The sequence below is a fragment of the Opisthocomus hoazin genome, chromosome 6 (assembly GCF_030867145.1).
Source record: "Opisthocomus hoazin isolate bOpiHoa1 chromosome 6, bOpiHoa1.hap1, whole genome shotgun sequence".
Lineage (NCBI taxonomy): Eukaryota > Metazoa > Chordata > Aves > Opisthocomiformes > Opisthocomidae > Opisthocomus > Opisthocomus hoazin.
This window is the reverse complement of record NC_134419.1, coordinates 70,692,417-70,714,612: the sequence shown is the minus strand read 5'-3', so window position 1 is coordinate 70,714,612 and position 22,196 is coordinate 70,692,417. Positions and strand designations below refer to the sequence as shown.

General features: G+C 38.0%; 1 protein-coding gene across 6 annotated transcripts in view; it reads left to right on the top strand.

Annotated features, from left to right (window-relative positions):
- The first annotated feature begins 2,575 nt into the window (after positions 1-2,575).
- Positions 2,576-22,196, top strand: part of NRAP (nebulin related anchoring protein) — a 54,494-nt gene continuing 34,873 nt past the window's right edge. For 3 of the 6 annotated variants that reach the window (XM_075423786.1, XM_075423782.1, XM_009934615.2), the window contains exons 1-14: positions 2,580-3,273; positions 3,540-3,634; positions 4,325-4,412; positions 7,348-7,452; positions 7,988-8,092; positions 8,753-8,860; positions 9,729-9,833; positions 10,430-10,537; positions 12,108-12,212; positions 14,945-15,049; positions 16,947-17,063; positions 18,822-18,926; positions 19,872-19,979; positions 20,677-20,781. In XM_075423786.1, the coding sequence (XP_075279901.1) occupies positions 3,202-3,273; positions 3,540-3,634; positions 4,325-4,412; positions 7,348-7,452; positions 7,988-8,092; positions 8,753-8,860; positions 9,729-9,833; positions 10,430-10,537; positions 12,108-12,212; positions 14,945-15,049; positions 16,947-17,063; positions 18,822-18,926; positions 19,872-19,979; positions 20,677-20,781 (1,431 nt within the window). In that variant the 5' untranslated portion in view covers positions 2,580-3,201. Of the gene's footprint in view, positions 3,274-3,539; positions 3,635-4,324; positions 4,413-7,347; positions 7,453-7,987; positions 8,093-8,752; positions 8,861-9,728; positions 9,834-10,429; positions 10,538-12,107; positions 12,213-14,944; positions 15,050-16,946; positions 17,064-18,821; positions 18,927-19,871; positions 19,980-20,676; positions 20,782-22,196 lie in introns of all 6 variants that reach the window. The other 3 variants (XM_075423783.1, XM_075423784.1, XM_075423785.1) reach the window with 3 other exon arrangements.

The window sequence follows — 22,196 nt, the reverse complement described above, 5'->3', positions numbered from 1 at the left end:
AGCTTTTAACACTGCATAACATCCCCAGTTTGAATGGCGAAACAGCACCTTTTTTCTGCCAACAGAGGGAAGGTAGGGTTGCCATAATTTGTGGTGTCTGGCTTCCCGCTATTCCTGTGGCTGGAAGGGCACCGCTGCTATTCAGGAGTGACAAAGAAGGCGGCCCTGACTTGAATGTCTGTTAGGAGGTCACTCTGTGTAACTAATGTGTGCTTTTTAGGTTCAGATTCAGGATGCAGACATGCGCCAAGTTTTCTATGCAGTTAATTCAATGAATATAAGGAGGTTGGAGAGGTAACAATGTTTCTTCCTACTAATTTGCACTTTCAAGGTACTGACTCCTTGTACTTTACATGTAACTGCAGTACTTTTAAACCACATTGATTAAGGTTCTACTGTTAAGTAAAGCCTTTTAAGATTTTCATTGATATCAAAGAGCCTTTATGGGGCCTTACTAACGGAGGAAAAAAGCCACAATGAGCTTTTAACTGAAGAGAAAATGTCTTGCTAAGATTTGTCAAGATAATAAACTTGCACTGGTTTTGTGATTTAATTCCTTGCATGATCAAAATGTAGTGCGTACTTTGTAATGAGACCATACAATGCTTGTTTTTCAATAAATTGTCTTTTCTATTAGCAACTCAGTTTTAATCCAGGGTGGTGAAGAACAGGCTGTGCAACAGGACAGTTTTGAGGTGCTCGGAAACGGGGAAATCTTCAATGGACTCCAGCAGAACTGACACACAATGGATGTGAGGGAAGTAGCATGGCTGGGAAAGGCAGTAGCTGTACAGGGCATTGTGGCTCACCATGCCTCCCTTCTTGAACCTGCTGGAACTTGGGAGAAGTGGCAGAACTTGGAAATTGTGTTTGCTGGCTTCCGCCCAAGCCAGTAATATGTATCACTGTGAAAAGAAACAAACGGGCTTTGTACATCTTGAAATGAAGTAAGTTTTATCTGTGAAATAAAGGGCTTCTAGCTGTCTGACAAGCCTCTTGGAAGGAACATGTCGTTTCATTCTTCTCGGGGACCTCTAGGAGGCTGGCTGGGTGCACAGTGCGTATAGGCTGTATACGCCGACGTCCCAGGCTGGAGTCCTGTCCAGATCTTCGTTGTTCAGGTGGCTCCTGGCTGAATGATTTGATCTGCAGTTGCCAAGACTTTATGGTTTTGTGTGGTTCAGGGATGTCCTGCTCTCAGCACCTCCCAGAACCCATTTCAGGAGGGTCTTAAGCCATGTATTGTCTGTGCTGGGACAGGAGCAGGTTATGCCTTTTGTACTGGCCAAAGTGTGAGACAAGGGCTTTAGCATGGATTCGGGCAGAAAGAAGACAGCTAGGACTATCTAGAAAATACACAGTATGGTGAGTTTTGGAGTAGATAAACACAAAGAGGCAGCAGCTGGTGGCGTGCCCGGGTCTAAATAAGAAGGGGACAGCCGGGCCACTGTGACCCTAATATAGGTCACTTGCATAAACAGAATGGCAATCTGGGACAAGATGAAAATCTGTGTGAGAAAGGAACTGGAAGACTTCCAAACTATTTTGGTTCACAGGTGTGAGCAGGGTAAATATTATTGTGATGTAACTTGGTCAACATAAAATTGCTCCCGATCCCAAAAGGAATAACATGAGGTAACTCGGCAGTTGTTTTAATACAAGAAGTTATGTTCTGTGAACATTTTTTTTTTTTTTAAATGAAAATACATCTGTTTATATATTGATATTAATTATTTACTTTGAAAGGCCTCAAATGTTTTCAGGACTTTGTGCCATACCCATTGCTCTGCAGATTAGAGACTCTATTTTCAGCACACCAGTTGCTGACACTACGCCGTGCCAGTACATTGTCAGCGTTCAGTGAAAGCAGTAATAATAAGTTAAGCAGAACTGCTTATCTCCATAGAACGATGAATAGGAGACTCCCTAAGCATACCCAGAAAGTTTATACAGAAATTATTTTGATTGAATTGCATGTAATTTATAGAAAAGGAAAGTGCTTAGCAATATCTCAGGACTGCTGCAGGCATGGGAAGTGGTGCAGATGCATGGACAACTGAGTAGACTTTTACTTGGATTGAGATAGCTTTTAGCTGTGTCCTAAGGTTATGGAGCCCTGCAGCTAGAGGTATTATGATTAGGTGAAATGTAAATCTCAAATCCTGACCATTTGTAGCTGGTAGAATTTCATAGTTTCTTTTGTTCAGAGCAGACTTCACAGCCCTCGTAACTTCCTTGAATCCTAATATTTGGCACGATAATTGCTTATTGTTGTTTAGCTAAGAAGATTTTATATTCTGATCTATGCCAGCCTGCTCTTTGTGAACACTATTAAATAGCTGCTTTGTTCATTCTATTCAAAAGTAAATGGTTCCTTTCTGAAATTTTTCCTGTAGGAGATAGATGTTTGGATTTGAACCCATCATGTTTAGAACTCTTTGAGAAAAGAAGCTCTGCCCATTTCTCTGTGTGTGCTCCTGCACCTGGAAATGGAGTGGTAGGTTGATGCAACAGAAACACAGGAGAAATGAGTGCGCTTGGCTCTGCTGCCCATAACGTAGAAGGTGAAACTAAGCGGGCACCAAGGGAAAAAAATCAAGACTTGGCTGGGACAATGGCGGTGTGCCTCTTCTAGACAAACAAAGGGCTGGGAAGCTGGAAACCCGTCTCTGGCCTGTGTCGCTGGTGGTATGTCCTGCTAATATGAGGCTGTTCCTAAACACAGAGTAACCCCCCATGAGATCACTTGCTGTATATCAGGGTGAGGAGAGACCATGATAAATTGCTGCTGCTCCTGTATAAACTTTTCATCCCGGGCTTATGACAACCAGCTTTACAGCAAAACTGAAATACTAAATGATCAGGCTCTAACATTCACATGGACATGATTCGTTTCTGTGAGTTCATTCTTCTATTTAGAGAAAGATATTGCTACCCTCCCTTACGCACTGACACAGTTGCCAAAATAACCACTCTTACTAACTGGCGGCTTTAAAAGCCAGCCTGCAGCTGACTTTGAAACAGAAGGTCAGAAAACGGAGCAACAGACTTCAATTCAGAGCTTTAATGGGAGCCATTGACCACAGCAAAAGGCCTTGACTGGAGTGTCTACAGTGTGCTTTGCACAGGCCAAAAAGTCACTTTCATACTCTTTGAACCTTTTGTATAAACCTATATATTTTTCACTCTGTGGATTTCAAGATGAATGTGCAGCCGTGTGCTAGATGTGGCTATGGGGTTTACCCTGCTGAGAAGATTAACTGCATAGATCAGGTCAGTTCTCTTTCTTTCTTATTTTGGACTATAATAAATGTATAGATTGGCACTATTAACACAGTGCAAATCTCTTGGTTCCAGAAATTCTTTACTCATAACTGGGTTTAGAACTGAAATAAGTTAATAATAGGCATATATTTGAAGAAGAATTCTTCAAATTCATTAAATGAATGTTAAGGGTCGGTACTGAGATTTAAAACTCAACAGAATAATAATGAAATACAAATCATGTCTGTTTGGTTTCTGTTTTATGCTATTTCCAGACATGGCATAAAGCCTGTTTTCACTGTGAAGTATGCCAGATGATGCTAACGGTAAACAACTTTGTTAGCCATGAGAAAAAGCCTTATTGTCAAGCGTAAGTGTCTTTTCTTTTTTTTTAAAAAAGCAATGGTGGAAAATGCCAAGTCATTTGATCACCATTTGGACTCAGCCTGGTCCCATGTGTGATGTGAAATTATGGATTGTTAGTGCCTTTGTGCATATCTTTGGATTTTTTTACGTGACTCACAAATGATGGGATAATCTTGTTACTCTGTATAAAGCTTCCTCATTTGTCCAGAGTGTTAAAAGATACCAAATTAAGTTCCATTTCAGTATTGTGGGAAGAAAATAAACTCAACCATAATACTCAGTGCTTTGCAAATCAGTGGTGAAGAGTTAACAAGGTTGAGCTAATCATCAGGAAAATGCAGAAAATGCAGATTTTGGAGTTGGTTTGTTCTAGGAAGTTTTTATTTTATAATGATCAATTCCTGTCAAATTTGTCAGCAGAAAAAGGAGAGATGACAGTTGTTTTTTATTCTATTATTCTCTTTTGTTATTAGAAACACAGCATTGATATGACGATCATTAAAATTAATTTTGCTCTAGGCACCTACTCCATACAATAATAACTTGAATGTAATCTGAGATCTGTGTGCGAGTGGGGGAAAAATTATGTATAGAGGGGTGGAGGCTGATATTGTGTTTTTGAATGCTCAGAGACAACCTTTCTGGTGGGCTGTCTGGTACCTTCCTAATATCCTTTTGCCCTTTCCTTTTTTAGGCATAATCCAAAAAACAATGCATTCACAAGCGTATTTGAGACACCAATAAATATAAATGCAAAAAAACTGTCGGAAGTGGTAAGTGAGGTAAGAAGCTTGAGGGCCAAACGTGTTTAGCTTCATCTTACATTTTGATGTCATATTCATGTCTTGTTCTACAAATGTATTCTTTACATAATGTAGAGATATATTCTTTACTTACCTTCCTGTGTTCTTTCAGAGCATTAATATCTCAGCCCGGGTTTGAATCATAATTTTTAAAATGCATTCACTCATGAGGAAGAAAGGTTAGATCTGAATTTGCTTCTACTTTCAGAACGAAAAAAGCATAGCAGTTTTTCACCCGCCATATCTGATAATCTACAAGGAAGCATCGTTCACATAAACTGCCCAGAGCTACGTAAACTTAGTAACTAAATCATGGGGGCTTACACGGGCATTTGAAACAACAACGACCTACTTGCCGTATGATCTTTTCTGAAACTGATACTAAAGGGCACAAAACAAAAAATAAGTTCTGTCTCAGTAGGATGTAGGCAAAGTTCTCATAAACACTTTGTCGAGAGTTTCTGACAAACCTGAGATGGTATTTCCCTTCTGTGAGAAAACATCAAGTCCAGGGCATTTTGCATGGTTTTGCTGAAAATGTTTTCCTAAGGCGTTCAGGATGGAAGAGCTTCCCGTGTGCTTGTAACTGCGTCTGTCCTCTGAAAGGCTGCTGTGCCCCGGCAGACCTCTGGGGGTGCTCAAAGTCTGCTTTCTTTTCAAATGCCTTGCTTTTCTGTCTTGCATTGTTTTCCTCCAGATACATTTGGTTCAGACTTGCATTTCTAAGAATTTCACGAAATGAGAAACACAGAACCAGTCGATAATTGATAGCTATCTCACTTCATTGTGTGATACTGTTTTCTTGCAAGTCATGTCTTTTGACACTCTAAAATAGTACTATTCATTGCATAACTAAGTAAATCAGTGTTTCAATGTGATTAGCCATCATTAAAATAAAAGAAGGAAGTAGTATTTCTTAGATTATAGTGTATTAAATTCATTCTGATGTTCTGTATTAGCTGTAAAATGTTGATGTACGTTAATAGCCTTTATCAGATGCTGTATCTTGTATCATTTTTGTACAGTATTTTTATGCATCAGTTTTTGCAAAATCATAGGCAGTAACTATTTTAGCAGTGACTATCACACTTACTTTAAACTGTGTGTGACAGAGCTGGTCAGGAATGAGTTTGGGATTACTACAGGTTCTATTTCTGGTTTTAGGCAGTGATATGAGATTCTGATGCTTCCAGTGCATGTGAATATACACGCCAGACAAATTATAGCTCAAAGATCGCTTTCCCTTGTTTCTTATACCTAATGCACCTTCTGTCCTTTTCAATCACATAATGAGGTTCCGCTCCAGAGAGAAAATTGCTAAGGGTAATAAAGAAGCTGATTCTGCAGTACTTCTTTAAAGGGCGTACTTCTGTAGAAATTTTGAATGCAGGAAAACTTTTTCATTGGTAAATGTATAAAATAATGCTAGCTTGGGAAAATATTTCAGTTGCTACTGCAGTTTATTGGGCTTTTTTAGGGAGGTTTATTTCTCATGCAGAAAATGTAACATGTTTCTTCAGTCCTAACATGATGTTCTCACACAACACTTATGTTGAGACACTGGCTCGAATGCAGAGATAAAAATTCAGCTCACTCCCTCTACACAGAATTTCTGTGTGAACAGACAAATCATTCATCCCTCTGTACCTCTGTACTTAAATTTATATAATGGGAATAGTGATACACATGGTCAATGATTTTTCTGTCTGATCTAAATCAATTTAGATTTCACACTTTTCAGGACAGGGACTGTTATTTTTGGCATCTGTAGAATGAGTTATAGAACAGCTGTGATTTCAGCTGGATTTCTGTATGCTGTCATGATAAAAGTAACAGTAGGAAGATGATGACCCAGAACTAAATAGAGTAGTCATTTACATTTACACAGTCATGATACTTCGTGGACACTGTGCAGGGAAATAGGAGAGTAGACTATTGCCCACCAGGTAATAGTTCTTTCATCTAATGCTGCATTGGTATGGTCTGCTTAAAATTTCTTAGGGATTTCAATTGTCATAGATGATTTCCCCAAAAGTATTATCTAAAGACTGAATTATTCTTTCAGAACTTCATTCCAGATTTCAGGTCTAATATGCTGCTCCTTTACAGATGTGCAGCTCCAGTAATAGCAGAAATCTTAGGTAGAAGCTGGGCATGGATTAGAAGGTAGAATTTTGACCTTAGGGCTAAATGCAGTCTTCTCTTCCATGAAAACTCCTTTGCCAAGAATGGGTGGCATGGAGGAACTACTTAGATAGTCTTTGCATGGCATAGAGCTAAGGCTATGTGGCCTTTTTGTACCTAAGCAGGGTTTAAGTGGTGTTGGTGTAAAGAGGGAGAAGGAGGGAAAGACGGGGAGTTTTGCAAGCTCTCAGAAGTTCGTTGGTATTTTCTTGTGGGCTGTGGAGTTTTGGGGGATCAGGTGTGCTTATCATAGTCCCTTGTTTTCTGCATTCATATCACCTATAAAAGTGTCTTTAGGGTGGAATTATTAGTTGGCGCTGAAAACTGGGCTGGTCTGTAGCAATTGGAGATCCAACACATAGACACATGTAAACATTATGACTAAAGTAAATCATCTTAAACTGAGTTGTGTTGATGCTGCTACCCATAGAATTAGTTCTATGCAGTTACATTGTTCCTGTTGTGCTGATATTGATGATTTTTGCAGTGAGGAAGATGAAGGAACTGACATAGCTGAAAACGAACACAGCAAAAGCCTACATGATGATTCCCTGGTGTAATTTGCCCCACAGCCACCTGTCTGATGGTGTCAGTGTGTGATAGATGAGAAGAAGAGTTGCCTAGTAGACACTGTGTTCACCTCGTTTGTCTCCCTTCTGTTCCTTTCTGAAGAAGGGGATGTGTTAGTCTGTACTATCAAGTTACTAATACAAGGTCAATTTTATTTTAGATAAAATATCGAGAAGAGGCTGAACAATTCAAATCAGTCTTTCAATGGGATGTAAGGTCCAGAGAAATTGAAGCTGCCTGTAAAGCCCAACAACTGGCCACCCAGGTAAGAAATATGCCTCAAGTCTCCAAGCCTGCAGAAGACCAAGGATCAGCCTTGGAAGTCCTGATTGTTAGGGTTTTACTCACAGTATTTCAGTGCTAAAAAAGACATTGCTTCTCTTTTTGGCTAAGCCTTTCAAGGTGGCATAGCTTGATTGTAGCTTAGGGTGTGAGAATCAGAAGATGAGGAAGGAAGAGTGTACACAGTTAGCTGTTTGGACTGCTGCACATACAGCCATACTCAATGTGTCTTCTTTCTACTGACACTGAAGCTTCACAACAAGTGGTCTGATTCCCAGGGGGAGTTATTTGAGTCTCACTCCAGGTTCCTAGATCCTGACATCTTGATGTCAGTTCTTGTTACACAAGCCCTGCCCTGGTATTCTAAAGGTATGTGGAGTGCAGGCCTTGTGCTGTATGTCTACAGAGAGTAAATTTCACTTTCACAGCATTGTGTTTCCATTTTTTTCTGTCAGATCAGCTCTTTGTGCATTAAAACATTGGTGAATATTGGTAGTTATTTAATTTTTGTTTTCTAGAATGCTTACTATGCTGCCTATGAGGAGGGAAAGTCGTGGTACTCGGGAACCATCCCAGATCCTGAGATGGTCAGGATAACACAGGCACAGAAGACTTTGAGTGATGTAAGTAGGATGATGTTTGGAACAGCTTTATTTTCACGGGCTATCGTATTCTGAACACTTACCAGTGCATCAAAGCCAACCTTTGGTAAGATGTTACCAAAGGAGAGATTGACGTGTTTACTTGTGTCAATAACAATATTTAACCATGTAAATGATTAAAGTCAAATAACAGTGCTATTGCCTATGCTGGAAATCATCCATTTATATGTTTATGTAATTGAGAAGGACTTCAACTATGACCAATGATAGCTCAGCTGACCTTGATTATATCCTGATCTAGCAAGCAGTGGTGTTTCCCTCAGCAGAGTAGAACTCATGGTAGAAAATGCATTCAATTTTCCATAGACTTTTATTGACTGTGTTTCCATGTCTGATGAAAATCACTTCTGAATTATGACTGATTGTCTATGCACATACAATGGGTTAGTGACCCAGTCAACACAGCCAATTACCTGTGAATAGTTGATATGAATGGGGAATGTTCTCTGTTGTACGCAGGAAATATTTCTACCTAGCAAACATATAAGGTATAAATTCTTTAATTTGTTTACTTTTAAATAAAGTGATACATACTTTTAGGAAGCAGGCATTAAAAGAGGAATCACATTAAACTCCATGGGTTCTGCTGTAACAACAAAACAAAAAATGTTCATTTTCTAGTTTCAATACACAGAAGAATATGAGCCACGGAGAGGCAAAGGCAGCTTTCCTGCTATGATCACTCCAGGTTATCAGGCTGCTAAGAGAGCCACCCAACTAAGCAGTAATGTAAGTCGCATTTTTTTTAAATGTATGTTAGACTTATGAATTTGGAGAATCCTGAGCTTAGGCCATTCATTTTGGACAGTAGGTTCTATGATGAATAATTGTTGTATAGTTAATTTTACAAAGTGAGAAAGCTTTAACATGATGCATGAAGCAGGGTTAACAAAGTACTTGGCTTGGGAAGACAATCGTATGGGATAAAAGGCAATATAGATACTTCCTGAAAGACATAGCAGCTTTTGCCGTAATTTATAACAACCTGAAAGAGATTGTGAATCACTCTAAAATGGTTATTTAACTCATTACCTTTATTTTCACTTTATGACTTTATTAGTCTATTTATTTTCATCTGATGGTTTTCACTTTCTTTTTTATTTGAAGTTAAATACTATAATATTGAATAAAAATACTGTAATACTGAATTTAATTAGTACACAAGCTACTTCAAGTATATCCACAGAAAATTGCTTATTTATAAAAATAACATTTCAAATGAAAACAATCAAGTAAAAATCTATCCTGTAGAAATGGTTTTAAAGTATTGCATTGTTTTCTGCAAACACTGTCTGCGTTGTCATTGCAATATGATCTTAGTGTTTTGGGCCATTAATGACTATTCTCATAATACTTTAATCAAACGTTCTGCTCAAATAATCTAGTATCATTTGAAAATTTGATTATCTGGCTCCATTTCTGTCTGCTTCTGACATTCACTGTAAGGAAGCTGGGACTTAAATATACGGATAGCTTGACTGTACAGCGGGGATCGTTATCACTGCTGTTGCTTGTTTTCTCTTGAAGCGTTCTGATAGAAAATGCATATTTGCTGCTTATAGTTTGTAATACGTATTTTATATGTTTTCTCCCTCAGGTAGAATATAAGCGGGGACATGAAGAGAGAGTTTCAAAGTTCACCTCTGTTGTAGACACTCCAGACATACTTCATGCAAAGGTTGGAGGACAGCTTTCAAGTGATGTAAGTGAAACAAAATAGATTGACCTCTTTATGACTCCACAAGTTGCTTTGACAACATTTATTATTCACTTAAAAACATGAACATAAAGAAAAGTGAAAAATTAATATTTGAAAGGCAGACTCTTGAAATGTGTATTACCTTAAAATATTCTTGATACATTTTACCATTAAGTATTTAATACTTCCAGTTATAAAGACCATATTCAGTTCTAGGCCATTTTAGGGACTAGCTGGCTGTCAGAACTGAAGGAGAGAACTAGGCTGTTTTATACCCAGCAACTGGGTGCCATGCAAAGTAAAAAAGGAAGCTGCCCGACTCTAATATAAATAAAGCAGGCATCTTGCAGGCAACTTTATTATTTTCTTTAAACAACTGTGATCCATCCTATACCCTGAATGAGGCACAGAGGTCCTGCAGAAGATATGTGATCATGTAGTTAAGGACTACATTGTAAAGATTCAGACTTCATGGTTCATCTTCCTTTTGGCGGATGACAGCCATCAAATGCCTGACTTTGCAACTTTGAGAATTGATTATGTGTGCAATCAAGATACATTTGATCTAATTACTCCTGAACTGTCTTGGATTTTTACAGTTGAAATACACAGCAGACTTTGAAGAACGGAAAGGGAAAGGCAGCTTTCCTGCTATGATCACTCCAGCTTACCAAATAGCCAAGAGAGCGAATGAATTAGCCAGTGATGTAAGTGTCCAAAGCAAGGTCTCTTTTGGGGAAAAAAAGAATAAATTCTCACACAAATTTTGGATTAAAATGTTTTCCAGCAGAAATCCCACGAGCATTGTGGAGTTATACTAGCAGTGCACTTCATACAGAGATTTTCAAGTGATTGTCTTTTGCAGGGGCAGAGTTGAGTTTTACGTACAAAGAGGAAACTAGACATTTTATTTATGAATCAACACTGGATTTTAGTGGGAAAAAGCATCCCCTTTACTCAGCCTCCTGTTGCATACAACTGAGATGGAAGATAAGGAGTCAGCTGGAGGTCTTTGATTTCGTTCTGCCCGACCTAGTATGAGTCAGAGGGGCTGAAGTGCAGCTCTGATTTACACAGCCACAATATGTCTGGGTGACCTTATATCAGAGGATGGCTGTGTTTGTGGAGCTCTGCTTTGCCGTGACTTTCCATGCTCCCAGTGGGTCCTTGCAGTTCCTTCTTCTATTCCTTCTTTGGTGCTGTTGCAGGATGAGACTTTTGTGAACGCAGGAAACTAGCTTCTTGAATAGCAATTATATACATAAAGTATATACACACACCTATGCACACACACCCAAACACATGCATACGTTTGACACAGTTATAGATTTATAAATATAGCTTTCTATTCCACTCATTTTACTCTCCTTACTGTTGGGTTTTTTTTTTTTTAAAGCCTTAGTGTACTGATCTTTATTGGCTTTCTTTTCCTCTCCAAACGTAAGAAAATCACAACACCCCTCTATTCTTTAGAAAGCATTGTAAAAAGACATGAGTATGGCTTAAAAATGTACAGTTAATTGTGTTTTGTAGTGAATACTGGAAGGAAAGCTCTTTTTGTTGGAGAAGATAACATATTTTGCTCACTCAATGGAAGTGAATATAAAATATTATGAAGAGTCATTGAGGAAAATAAGAGATCTGTAGTTTTGAAAGCAAAAGGAAATGACTCTAAAACATTTAAATGTCTTTATTTGTCCTTGATCTGTGGAAAACCCTTCATTTATGTCAGCAAACACACATGGTGATTAAAGGGCAGCATCAGGCTATAGGCATCATTTTGACTTCAGCAAAGGTAGTGAGAATCTTGGTCTAAACTTGAAGGTTGATTGCCTAAAATTCCCTTGATCACTGGGGAGATCAGCATCTTTCAGAAACAAGTCCATTTATTAATGGCATTCAGATGACCCTGTGGTAAAAAAAAAGTACTCTGTGGTAACCATGAGATTACGTTACAATTGGGGCTATTTTTTTAACCTGCTGCAGAGTCAGACATTAGCCACTGACAAGCAGAGTGTACTGAACATGCTGAACTAATGGCCTGGGTTGAAATGGCAAGTCCCATGTTCCTAGTGCATTATTAAAAAGTACACCACTGTTTTTATTTTTATATCTTGAAGTCACATATTTGACTTCTGTAGATTGGTGGCAATGGGAATTTTGACAATCTTTTCTTGTCAACATATGTGTGTTGTTGATTATTATTTATTATGCAGCATCTGTGCACCAGCCTGATCTCATCCAGATAATTCTTTTCATTTTCTTTCTTCCTGTTAGGTAAAGTATCATCAAAGATATGAAAAAGAGATCAAGGGAAAAGCCAGCCATACAGCCGGAACAGATGTTACTTTTGCAAGAGAAACTGTGGATCAATATGGCCAGGTATGCAACATTCGAGAGAGACCCATGCTGATGTTGATCGTTACTATGGCTGATTGTTCAAGACTTTAGCAACTGCAGTGAGACCTGTTTTCACTTTGCTTTCCTGTATGAGAAAGCAAGGTTTCAAAGGAAAAGATGGTGTGCAGCAGCAGCATGCTTGGAGTGTGTAATATATTTGGCATTGGCACTTACAAGGTGAGACTACAGGGTGCATGCACTGTCACTGCATGATCCTTATGGTAGGATTGTTCCAAAAGGTAAGCCTTACCTTGGCAAATTTGGTCTGTGTACCTGTATGCACCATACATTTCTATTGCGGTGTTATGTATTACACTGAAATGTGTTTCCTTGTGGAAACTTTCCCATTCCGTGAGAAAGAAAACATAAATTCACTTAGGAGAAAAAGGGAAAGGGCTGTGAAATGGTAGAAAGTTAGTAGATAGTTAAGCATCTTTTCTCTGCCAGTATTTTCAGAAATCTTAGAAGCTTTGCAGCTCTATGTTCAAGTGGCACTGAAGATCATGCATGATCTCTTAGATTTCAGCTCTTCTACAAAAGTGGTATTGCAGGCTTGGCAAGCTGTAGTTCTGCAGTGGTGGAACCAAACAGGCTTTAGTTCTGTTTTGGTCTGTGACATTCATTTTGCTTTTATTTAATTTTTAAGGGAATGCAGTTATTTTTGTGGTGTTCCAAAATGCATCCAAAGTTCTATGCCAAATAAGTTAGAGAAATAGTACAGCTAAATAGAAATGAATACAGCTAAAGGTATTTGAAAGAAATCGAATAAGGGTTTTGTATAAGTAAAACTGTATGGTGGGTGTTAAGTTTTTCATCCTATCACCTCATGAGACCCATGTACTTTGGAGAAATGAAGGAACAAGGAATATATTGTCCTAAGACATCTGACAGTTTTACGTTTCTTCACTTCTTGTCCAAACCTACATCTTGTAATGTGTGAAAAGCAAACCATCCCTGAGAATATGGGTTTAGAATATGTAGCAGTGAAGCCTTCAATTAGTTTCTGTCTTTTGAACTGCTACAAGTTTTAGTAAGAATAAACAAATTAAATGAATTTGAAAAAGTACTAATTGCATTTTCAAGCATTAGAATGCTGCTATCTTTAGAATTAATTTTTTTTTCTTTGAAAGTATCTTTGAAACTTCAGTTATAGACTTCAAATTTAATTTGAGTTTTAATCTTCACAGATTGGATTCTGATATTTTTTTTCAGATAAAGTACCGCCACTGAATTTAATGGATCTTTCTGAGTGAAGCATGACTCAACATGGGTTAAGGGATTAGATATCTAGCTATCAAGATCATGAGGGTACATCATACAGATATAAATATATTAGATGAGACAATTTAAGGAATCTTACTGTAAAATTCCTGTGTGCTGAACATCTGTTTTGTTAGTGTCTAGAAATCTCAGAAGTGAATAAAATCAATTATCTGGAACTTTGAAAATACTGTTTTGTAATATGAGCAATATTAGAAATTATATAAAACTGTATTTGAGGAAGAAGAAAAAAATGGCAAGTTAGTATGAAGAATTCAGACTCATGGATGGCATTTAAAAAAAATAACAAAGCTGATTACTCAAGGATATTTTTAATTTTCTGTGCCAGTTTATAGAATAATTTAGATGCAATAACTATAATTACATTCTATTGTTCACAAACTTATGATATGACCTGTCTTATCATGTGATACTGATGGTGCACAATATGACTCCCAATGGATTCTTTTGCACTGAGAAGTCACAAGAGAGATACCCCAAATATTTATAGTCCTTTCTATCTCAGCTCTCCATGACATTTTTGACATGCCACAGATTCTTTTTTTTCACTTAAACTAGCTCTTTACTGCAAACGATTTCTAGAATATTACAGAGAAGACACATTACACTGTCTCTTACTTGTTTGTATACTAACCGTATTCTCCCCTTATCTTCCCATAGAAAGCTTTGGCATGGGCATTGTCTATTAACATTTTAAGAAAAGCTCCAGTATTTTGTTATTAACTTATCAAAAACCTTTTTGGATTGTAAAACATTTACATGTAAACTTATCTAGTGATAGATTTAAGAGTATTAATTCCACAACAATAGTTTTTTTTAAATCAAGCAAATGGCATTTTGTGATTTGATTCCCTAAGGAGTTTACCACTTTAACATCTAGATATTTCTGCTTCATTAATGAATCCCTCTTCAAAATATATCACTGCACTAGAGAAATATTATTTTTGATCAGTTATGATGTAAGAAATGGCTATGGAGAGATTGAGAGACTTCTCTCACATCACAGAGGAAGGCTGACCCTATGCTAAACTTGGAAAGTTTAAGCAAACCTCCTGGCTACCCAAACTGTTAGATATTTTTATAGTTTTCCAGGGAAACATAGACTGACAAAGAGTGGAGCTAGCAGATATCATGTCTGTAAGAACAGGGGTGAGATTAGCAGGATGTATATCACTGTATACTTGAATGCTATCTTGACCACAGCGAACTGCTACCTGAATTTCTCTTGCAGTGCAACACAAGTAATTTTACAGGCACAGTTAATTTAATGGATGATTTTACTCTTGCAGTTGGTCATTTTATTCTCTTTTTCATAAATAAAAATAAAATGAAGCAATGAACTTTCATAACAACAAGGTCTATGGGCCTTTGTAAAATCACCCATGGCCCCAGCTGCTCAGGTATGATGAGTAAACATTCTGAAATTTCTTCAGGATTATGTGGAAGAGTATGAGGAACGCAGAGGGAAAGGAAGTTTTCCTGCTATGATCACTCCAGCTTATCAAAATGCCAAGAAAGCAAATGAATTGGCAAGTGATGTAAGTATGAAACCTGAATCAATACAATTCATAAACAATTAAAACCAGCAGTTTGTCAGAGCAGTGCCTGGGAGGAGAATGCTAAAATTACACTTGGGAAGTAAACAACAATGACATTTCACTGCGTTGCTGGGAACTGTATGGCTCGGGGGATTAATAATATCCATTAATAGAAGGGGACATAGCTCTAACTTGCATGAGGGAAGAGGTGGATGCAGCAACTAATGGGGATCCCTACTGTTAGGTTAACCCTCCTGGCAAATCTGCACCTGTATTATTAATGAAACCTTCAACAGCCTTAATCATCCTGTGGACTACTGTGGTATTCCCAGTAGTGAACAAATGGAGGATGAATGAGCTGAACTGGTTTTGATATTTTGATGTATCATGCCTCTAGCGCAAAGCAAGTCGTATAGAGGAAAAGAAACCATAGAGTATGACACTGTCCCTTCACAAGACTGAGCTTATTTCTAGGCTGGGGATTTTTAGTTTTGGGTGGTAAGTTAAAGAATAGGTAAAAAGAGGTGGTGATGTGCAATTCTTGCATGCAGCCCACCGATTAAAGAGCCTCAGTCCTATCTGAGGACACCATTTATACTAGCGACAAAAAATGGGTCAGTATGTAGGTCACTGCCTTGTGGCTGCTGTGAAGGGTTCCTGCAAGTGACAACCTTTGTAGTGTGGACACCTGTCCGCCATGGAGCTGTCTGGGCTGGTGGGCTCAGACTGTTTTCTGGGGAGCTGACAGACGGTTGAGTCTTTCAGCTTGTACTAGCCTGGACTAGACACTAGCAGTAAATTAGAGTGAAAGGATCAGTCATATTCTGTTACTTGAGCTTATGACTGAGACGATATAAAAAACCTGAAGTCTTCTGTGACCCGTCCCTTTTTTGATGACAAACTCAGTGATCCTCTGTTTAAACATGAAATATTTTACCTTTCCATAGAAAGATGGCAGTTTCATAGGTTTTCAAAATGTTAACAGTCAGTAGTTTCCCTATTAATTTGTAATACCTGGAGCAAGGAGAAGGGTGGGTTCATGGCAGTAATGTTTGCACACTAGAGTACTTACCAAGCTGCTTCATATCTTTAACGCCTGAGAAACTGTGTTCAGATCTGGAAAATAAAAACTCCAAACACTTTGCACTTCAGCACATTTAAAATAATTTGTCATTTTGTACATTATGGATCTGATTTCTGAAGCAGTAACGTAAGGTGAAGAACATAAGCATCTCCTTGTATGCAAGAAATATTGAAATATATTCCCAACAGGGTTTTTGCTGGACAAAGTTTGACAAAAGACCGATCTATTATGTCTCTTCAAGCATCTGAGCCAAATTTAAGTCCATAACGTGATGTCTAAATCAAATTAACAGATCCCGTATTCTAATCTTGATTTGGTAGAGAAATACAATTCCCTTAAAAACATTGTAAGTGCAAAAACATACAGCTTTTTTAAAAAGATGGTTTCTACAAAAGGAAGAGTTTGCAGAGCACTTGATGACTATCTGTAATTCTCTGACTAGAAGTCTAAAATTAAAGTACTGAGAATTAACTTCAGTAATAGAAGAGCACACAAGCTCGAACCAGTCACTAGCCAAGAATCTGCTAGTTATCTGTTCAAGCTATGAACAACAGCCAGTGCTGTTCAAGCTACATAAAAAATGGATTAAAAATAATGCTGTCTAGTGAAGTGGCTTGACAGGGATTGGTAGGGCTGTGATTTTATACGTGGTTTATTTCAGAAGTAACAACTTGCAGTATTTCAGCTTGGCAAGTTCTATTTGCTTATCAAAGCAAGAATAGGAAAAATCTTATCCCGACTCATGAAGCCAGTCTAAATAGCAGTGGTGAAAAGGTAGATATCTATTTTATAATTTTCCCTACTTCTTTTCAGATAAAATACAAGAAAGATCTTTCCAAGATGAAAGGTGCAGCTCACTTTCACTCCCTAACAGCTGAAGACAACTTAGTCCTTAAACAAGCCCAAAGTGTTAACAAGCTTGTCAGCGAGGTAAGGGGTTGAATTGATCTGTTAACAAGTTTGAGATCAGCTCATAAAAACATTTGTTACTCTGATGAGTAAGGACTACAAATATAAAAAGCTGTTTTTGTTGTTGCCCTGTATGTAACAAAAATGATCTGTATGTAGCACAGTAACTGGAGAAGAAGGTGCAAGGACAGATCTTCAGGTGCTGTTATCTGGCACTTCCAATGATCTGTATGAAAGTATGGGAAACTAACCCCAAAAGAGAAATTCTGAATCTGTCCACAAGAAGCACAGAAATCTCAAGAAAACCCCTGAACTGTGTTCTTAATGTGCTGTGAAGTTATAACTGTAAATGCTTTAGGATGACTTGGGTGTGTACCTTAGAGTGTTTAAAGGAAGGTTCTGCTGATAATTAAAAAATAACACCGACAGAGACAAAATTTGTACCATTCTGTTAATACAGGTTTCTGTTTTCTTCCATCGTGTGAAAGACTGATAATGCATTATTCTTCTACTTGGCAAGGGAAGATTGCTAAGGAATTCTCAGTAGATTCTGAATTATTAATTTATTTATTGTGTCATATCAGCTATAAAGCTGTTAATAAATGTGAGTTTCTAGAGCTTCCCCATGGCAGTTTAAAAACTTATACTCTTGAGATGTCAAAGTATAAAACCTTCAATAATGAAAAACCCCTGGAAGTAGGACTGGAAGGGACCTCCTGGGCCAATGATTCCTGGCTCCTGCTGTTTCAGCACAGTATAATATAATCCTCTTCTTCTAATTTCTAGCCTACGCTTATTCCTGTCCACTTTATTACTATTGTGTTTTGTGCCAACATTGCCCTTTAGTTTAAAAAGTTCTTCTGCCTGCATGATTACCTTTCTGGAATATTTACAAATGGATATAATTTTCTTCTCTGCCTTTGTTTTCCTAGACTAAGCAAGCCAAATTCTTCTCATCTCTCACAGTCTTTCACTGCAGCTGTTACAGGCTGAGTGCATGTTCCTTAAACAGGAATGACTGTAAGAGTACAGAAGTTCCTGATGAGGTCTTGCTGGAATTTGGTACATAGCACAAGCACTTCCCAGTGCCTGCTCAAAAGCCTCGTCTTGCTCCTGGCTTGAGCAGCGTTTGCCTTTTTCATGGCTCTGTTACTTTGGCATCTTTCTGTGGTCAGCCTACATATGAACAATTTTCTCTTTCTTAGCCTTTACAGGTGATGAGATCTTATAGCTGAAATTGTTATGACTGCTCCCTATGTATATTAACCTCTACATTGCTGAATTTAGTGCCATTTCTATTACCCCTTTAAATATCACTCTCAACATTCCTACTTCAGAGGAAAGGTACTTAATGAAAATATTAAACCAGTTCTGTATTTAAACTTACTCTGAAGAATTCTCCTGGTAAACTTCCCACTGTTCAATCCCTCCTGTTGACAATCACCCATGGTTTCTTCTGATTTCATTTGCTCCACACTCACCTTAAAATTCTGTTGTAGATCTTTGGTTTTGTTAATAATTTTCCTCATGGCACTGTCTCATACACTTTGTTGAGGTCCAAATGAATGAAATAATTGATTGCATTTCTTTTGCCTATAAAATGAGAACTGACTATATGAAAATCATCTTCGTATTATTTTTCATCGTATGTCATCTGCTGAAAGCCATGTATCAAAATCTCCAAACAGTGGGTCTGGCTAATAGAAGGTGTGTGGAGGAACTTGATAGAGCAGGTTAAAATTTTACCACATTCTTCCCTTATGCATTTTTTTCACTAAGGTGGAGTACAAGAAGGACCTCGGAAACAACAGAGGCTACAGCATGAACTACTGTGATACTCCGCAATTCAAGAATGTGAGCAAGATCTCGAAATTCACCAGTGATGTAAGTTTTCAGTACCTCATGTGGCTTGCTTAACCTGGTAGCTGCTGGAATCATGAGTTATCTCGTTGTGTGCTGCAGATAACCATGTGTTGGGAATTTGATTATAACTGATTTTAAGCCATATCTGTACAATACCTATCCTAGGCACTCCTGAAAGATAACTGGGGCTCATTTTATGTAAGATTATGAAAAGAACTATGGTGATATGTGGAACAGAGGTTACTTACAACGGACTGCTGATCTGGACAAGTAGATGTCAGTTGTTGCTATTATCTATCATAATTATCACTTATTTCATTGTGCATATCCAGTTCCTGGCTAGAAAGGTAGGCAGAAGATACTTTACTGGAGTTAATGTCAGAGGCAAACATGTTTACTGTGTGAAAGTAATCAATATTAATAGTTATACCACTTGAATCTCATGATACTGAAGAGTAATTTTGCTTTATACTGCTTGCTACCATTCTCTGAAATCCAGGAGGTGTAAATCTTTTGCCACACAGATGACATGGTAGAGTGGTTAATTTATCTTGTCGAATTTGCTGCTCTGGGCTTGGTGAGAAAGCTGCACCAAAACAGTCCAGTTTTGGTAGATTATTATCTTTTCTTTTGTTAATATGCAAATAATGCTTCCCTGCAACTTTATTCTAATATTTATTTCTGATGAAATAAAATGCAGCAATAGAATGTAGAGGTATCTCCTTTATGTGGCATCCAGGTGATCTGAAGAATATGTAAATAGCATACTGTAAAACAGGAAACTCACAGGAGATTTAAGTTTTTATTGTTTAGAGTACCAAGGTTGTTGTGGACTCATAAGTTTCTGTAGTGGTGCAACACTATTAGAATCACAGCAGTAATATTTTGTCTCATTGCGGTAACATAAGGAAACTCATAGAAAAACTAAATATATTTTCTCAGAGTGTTTTTGCTTTTTTTGTACAGCTTAAATACAAAGAAACCTATCAGAACCAAATGAAAGGTCATTATGTAGGTATTGGCATGGACAAGAGAATGCTACATGCCATGAAAGTTGGCAGCTTGGCAAGCAATGTAAGTCTAAACGCACTTGTATGGTTGTCACTTTCTTGTTTTTAGGTTTTTTCCGGAATTATGTTGATAGAAAACTTTAGATCATATTGTACTGGGGAGCTGAAGGATAGATGTGTTGAGAAGAGGGGGCATTCTGGAAACTGTTTTGTACTGATTTATATCTCACTGTGAGGAAGAAGTTAAAATAAGCAAATTCAGTGATCTGGCAACATACTGAGCTCCTTCAGTTTTCTTTGACATCAGTAGGATGCTGAAGGTTGCTTGCCATCACCCCCAAGGTCAGACCTTTACTGTAAAAACAATCTTTAATGAAGATTTCTGGATTCCAGTTTAATTTACTGGGTTAGTCAAGAAGCTATTTTGTTACATACCATTCTTTCAAGTACATTATTTACAAATCTGTAAGAAGCTTGGGAACTAAGCAGAAAGATAAAAGAGATGTGTCATAGGTGGAAGTTAAGTTAATGCTCCCACTGTTGGCATTGGATTAATTGAGGAGCTGAAAAAGAATCAATTAGTGGCTAAACTATGCAAATAATTTCATTTTCTTTGTCACTCATGACATTGAACTTACTTTGTTTCCTGCATTTAATATTAATATTATTGTTTCTCCTTTCCTCTTGACTGATAATTATTCAAACAAATGACAGCTTAAAAAAAAGAATTATTCTTTTTTTTTGTTCTCCCTGTGTTTCAGATAGCCTATAAGTCTGATTACAAACATGACGGTGTTGACTACAATTACCCAGCTACTCTCACTCCTTCTTATCAGACAACAAGGAAGTTGGTCCCTTTGAAAGATGTAAATAATTTTATTGGTTTTTTTCCTGTGACTTGCGTGGTTCATCATCTCTCTGTAGGAGAGATTGTGATAGATTGCATGTATCAAATGACGATTTAATCATGGGAGCAAACAGCTAGTGATAACAAAGTTAAAGCAAAAAATTGCAGGGAGTCAAGAGGGCTCAGAGGGATAGAAAGTGCTGCCACCTCCTGTCACTGGCTTCAGTTCAGCAGAGATTGTACAGTGATGTGAAATGAGTGAGCTCTGCCCTATCCCCTGTCTGTGTTGTACAATGTGTCACCATCCTGGGCAGCTTCAACGGCAGCATCAAGCACTGAAAGGACAGGGAGATGAAGTCGTGAATTCCCTGAAGGGGAACTAATTGGTCACATAACTTTCCTTATGCCTGTGGCCCATGCGAAAGAGGTGCCCTCTGTGCTTGGGCTTGAGTTACTGATGGAACAATGTGAAGAAATTTGTGTACTGCTGTGGTTATATGGGCTCTGCAGATAAATGGAGGACATCAGACTGTAGCGGATACCATACTTTCATCTCTCACAAGCATTAAAGGCTTGATTGATCTTGTCTACCCTTGGGGACACAGTCACCAGGCATTACTTACAATATCGACAGGAACAGAACAGCATCTTTGCAGAGCATTTCTGACTTCCTAAGATGTGTATAACCTGTCTTTCCATTGAAATTGCAAGAAACCAGGGACAAAATGCGTTAGAGAGGCCATTAAAATTATATGAGATTTATCTGTGCCTAAATACCTCTTTCAAGAAAAAGATGGTAGCATGAAGAGGTAGAATTGAGAACCCTGATATTTTTGAGGAAGTACTTGATATAGTTCAGCTGTAAAATGCACTATTGCCTCTTCAGCAGCAACTTCAGCTTTGTCTTTGAAAAAGCTTAAAAAAGTAAAGTTGTGTTTGATTGCTTAGTGTGTGAGAGCGCTATATTCTTAAAGAGTTCAGAGTAAGCATGAATTCATGTCCAAAATGTACAAATTGGTTCTACCCACTCTAAACATTTCAGCACTACCTGTGGCTCTACAGTTCATAGTCAGCATCTGGGTTTGGGACATAGAATGATAGAATCATAGAATGGTAAGGGTTGGAAGGGACCTTAAAGATCATCTTGCCTGCCATGAGCAGGGACATCTTCCACTAGACCGAGTTGCTCAGAGCTCCATCCAACCTGGCCTGGAACACTTCCAGGGAGGAGGCATCCACAATCGGCCACAGAGCCTCAGTGGCACTAGTCATGATCATCATCTAGTAGTTGGAAACAGTTTCAGGACTCATCTGCTCACTGATAATCAACATGCTCACTGTGAACACTTTAAGCATACAACTCTCTCATATGCTGAATAATCACGAATAGCAATAAACACAAAGTTAAAAAGAAAGAGTTAAAAAGAAGTGATT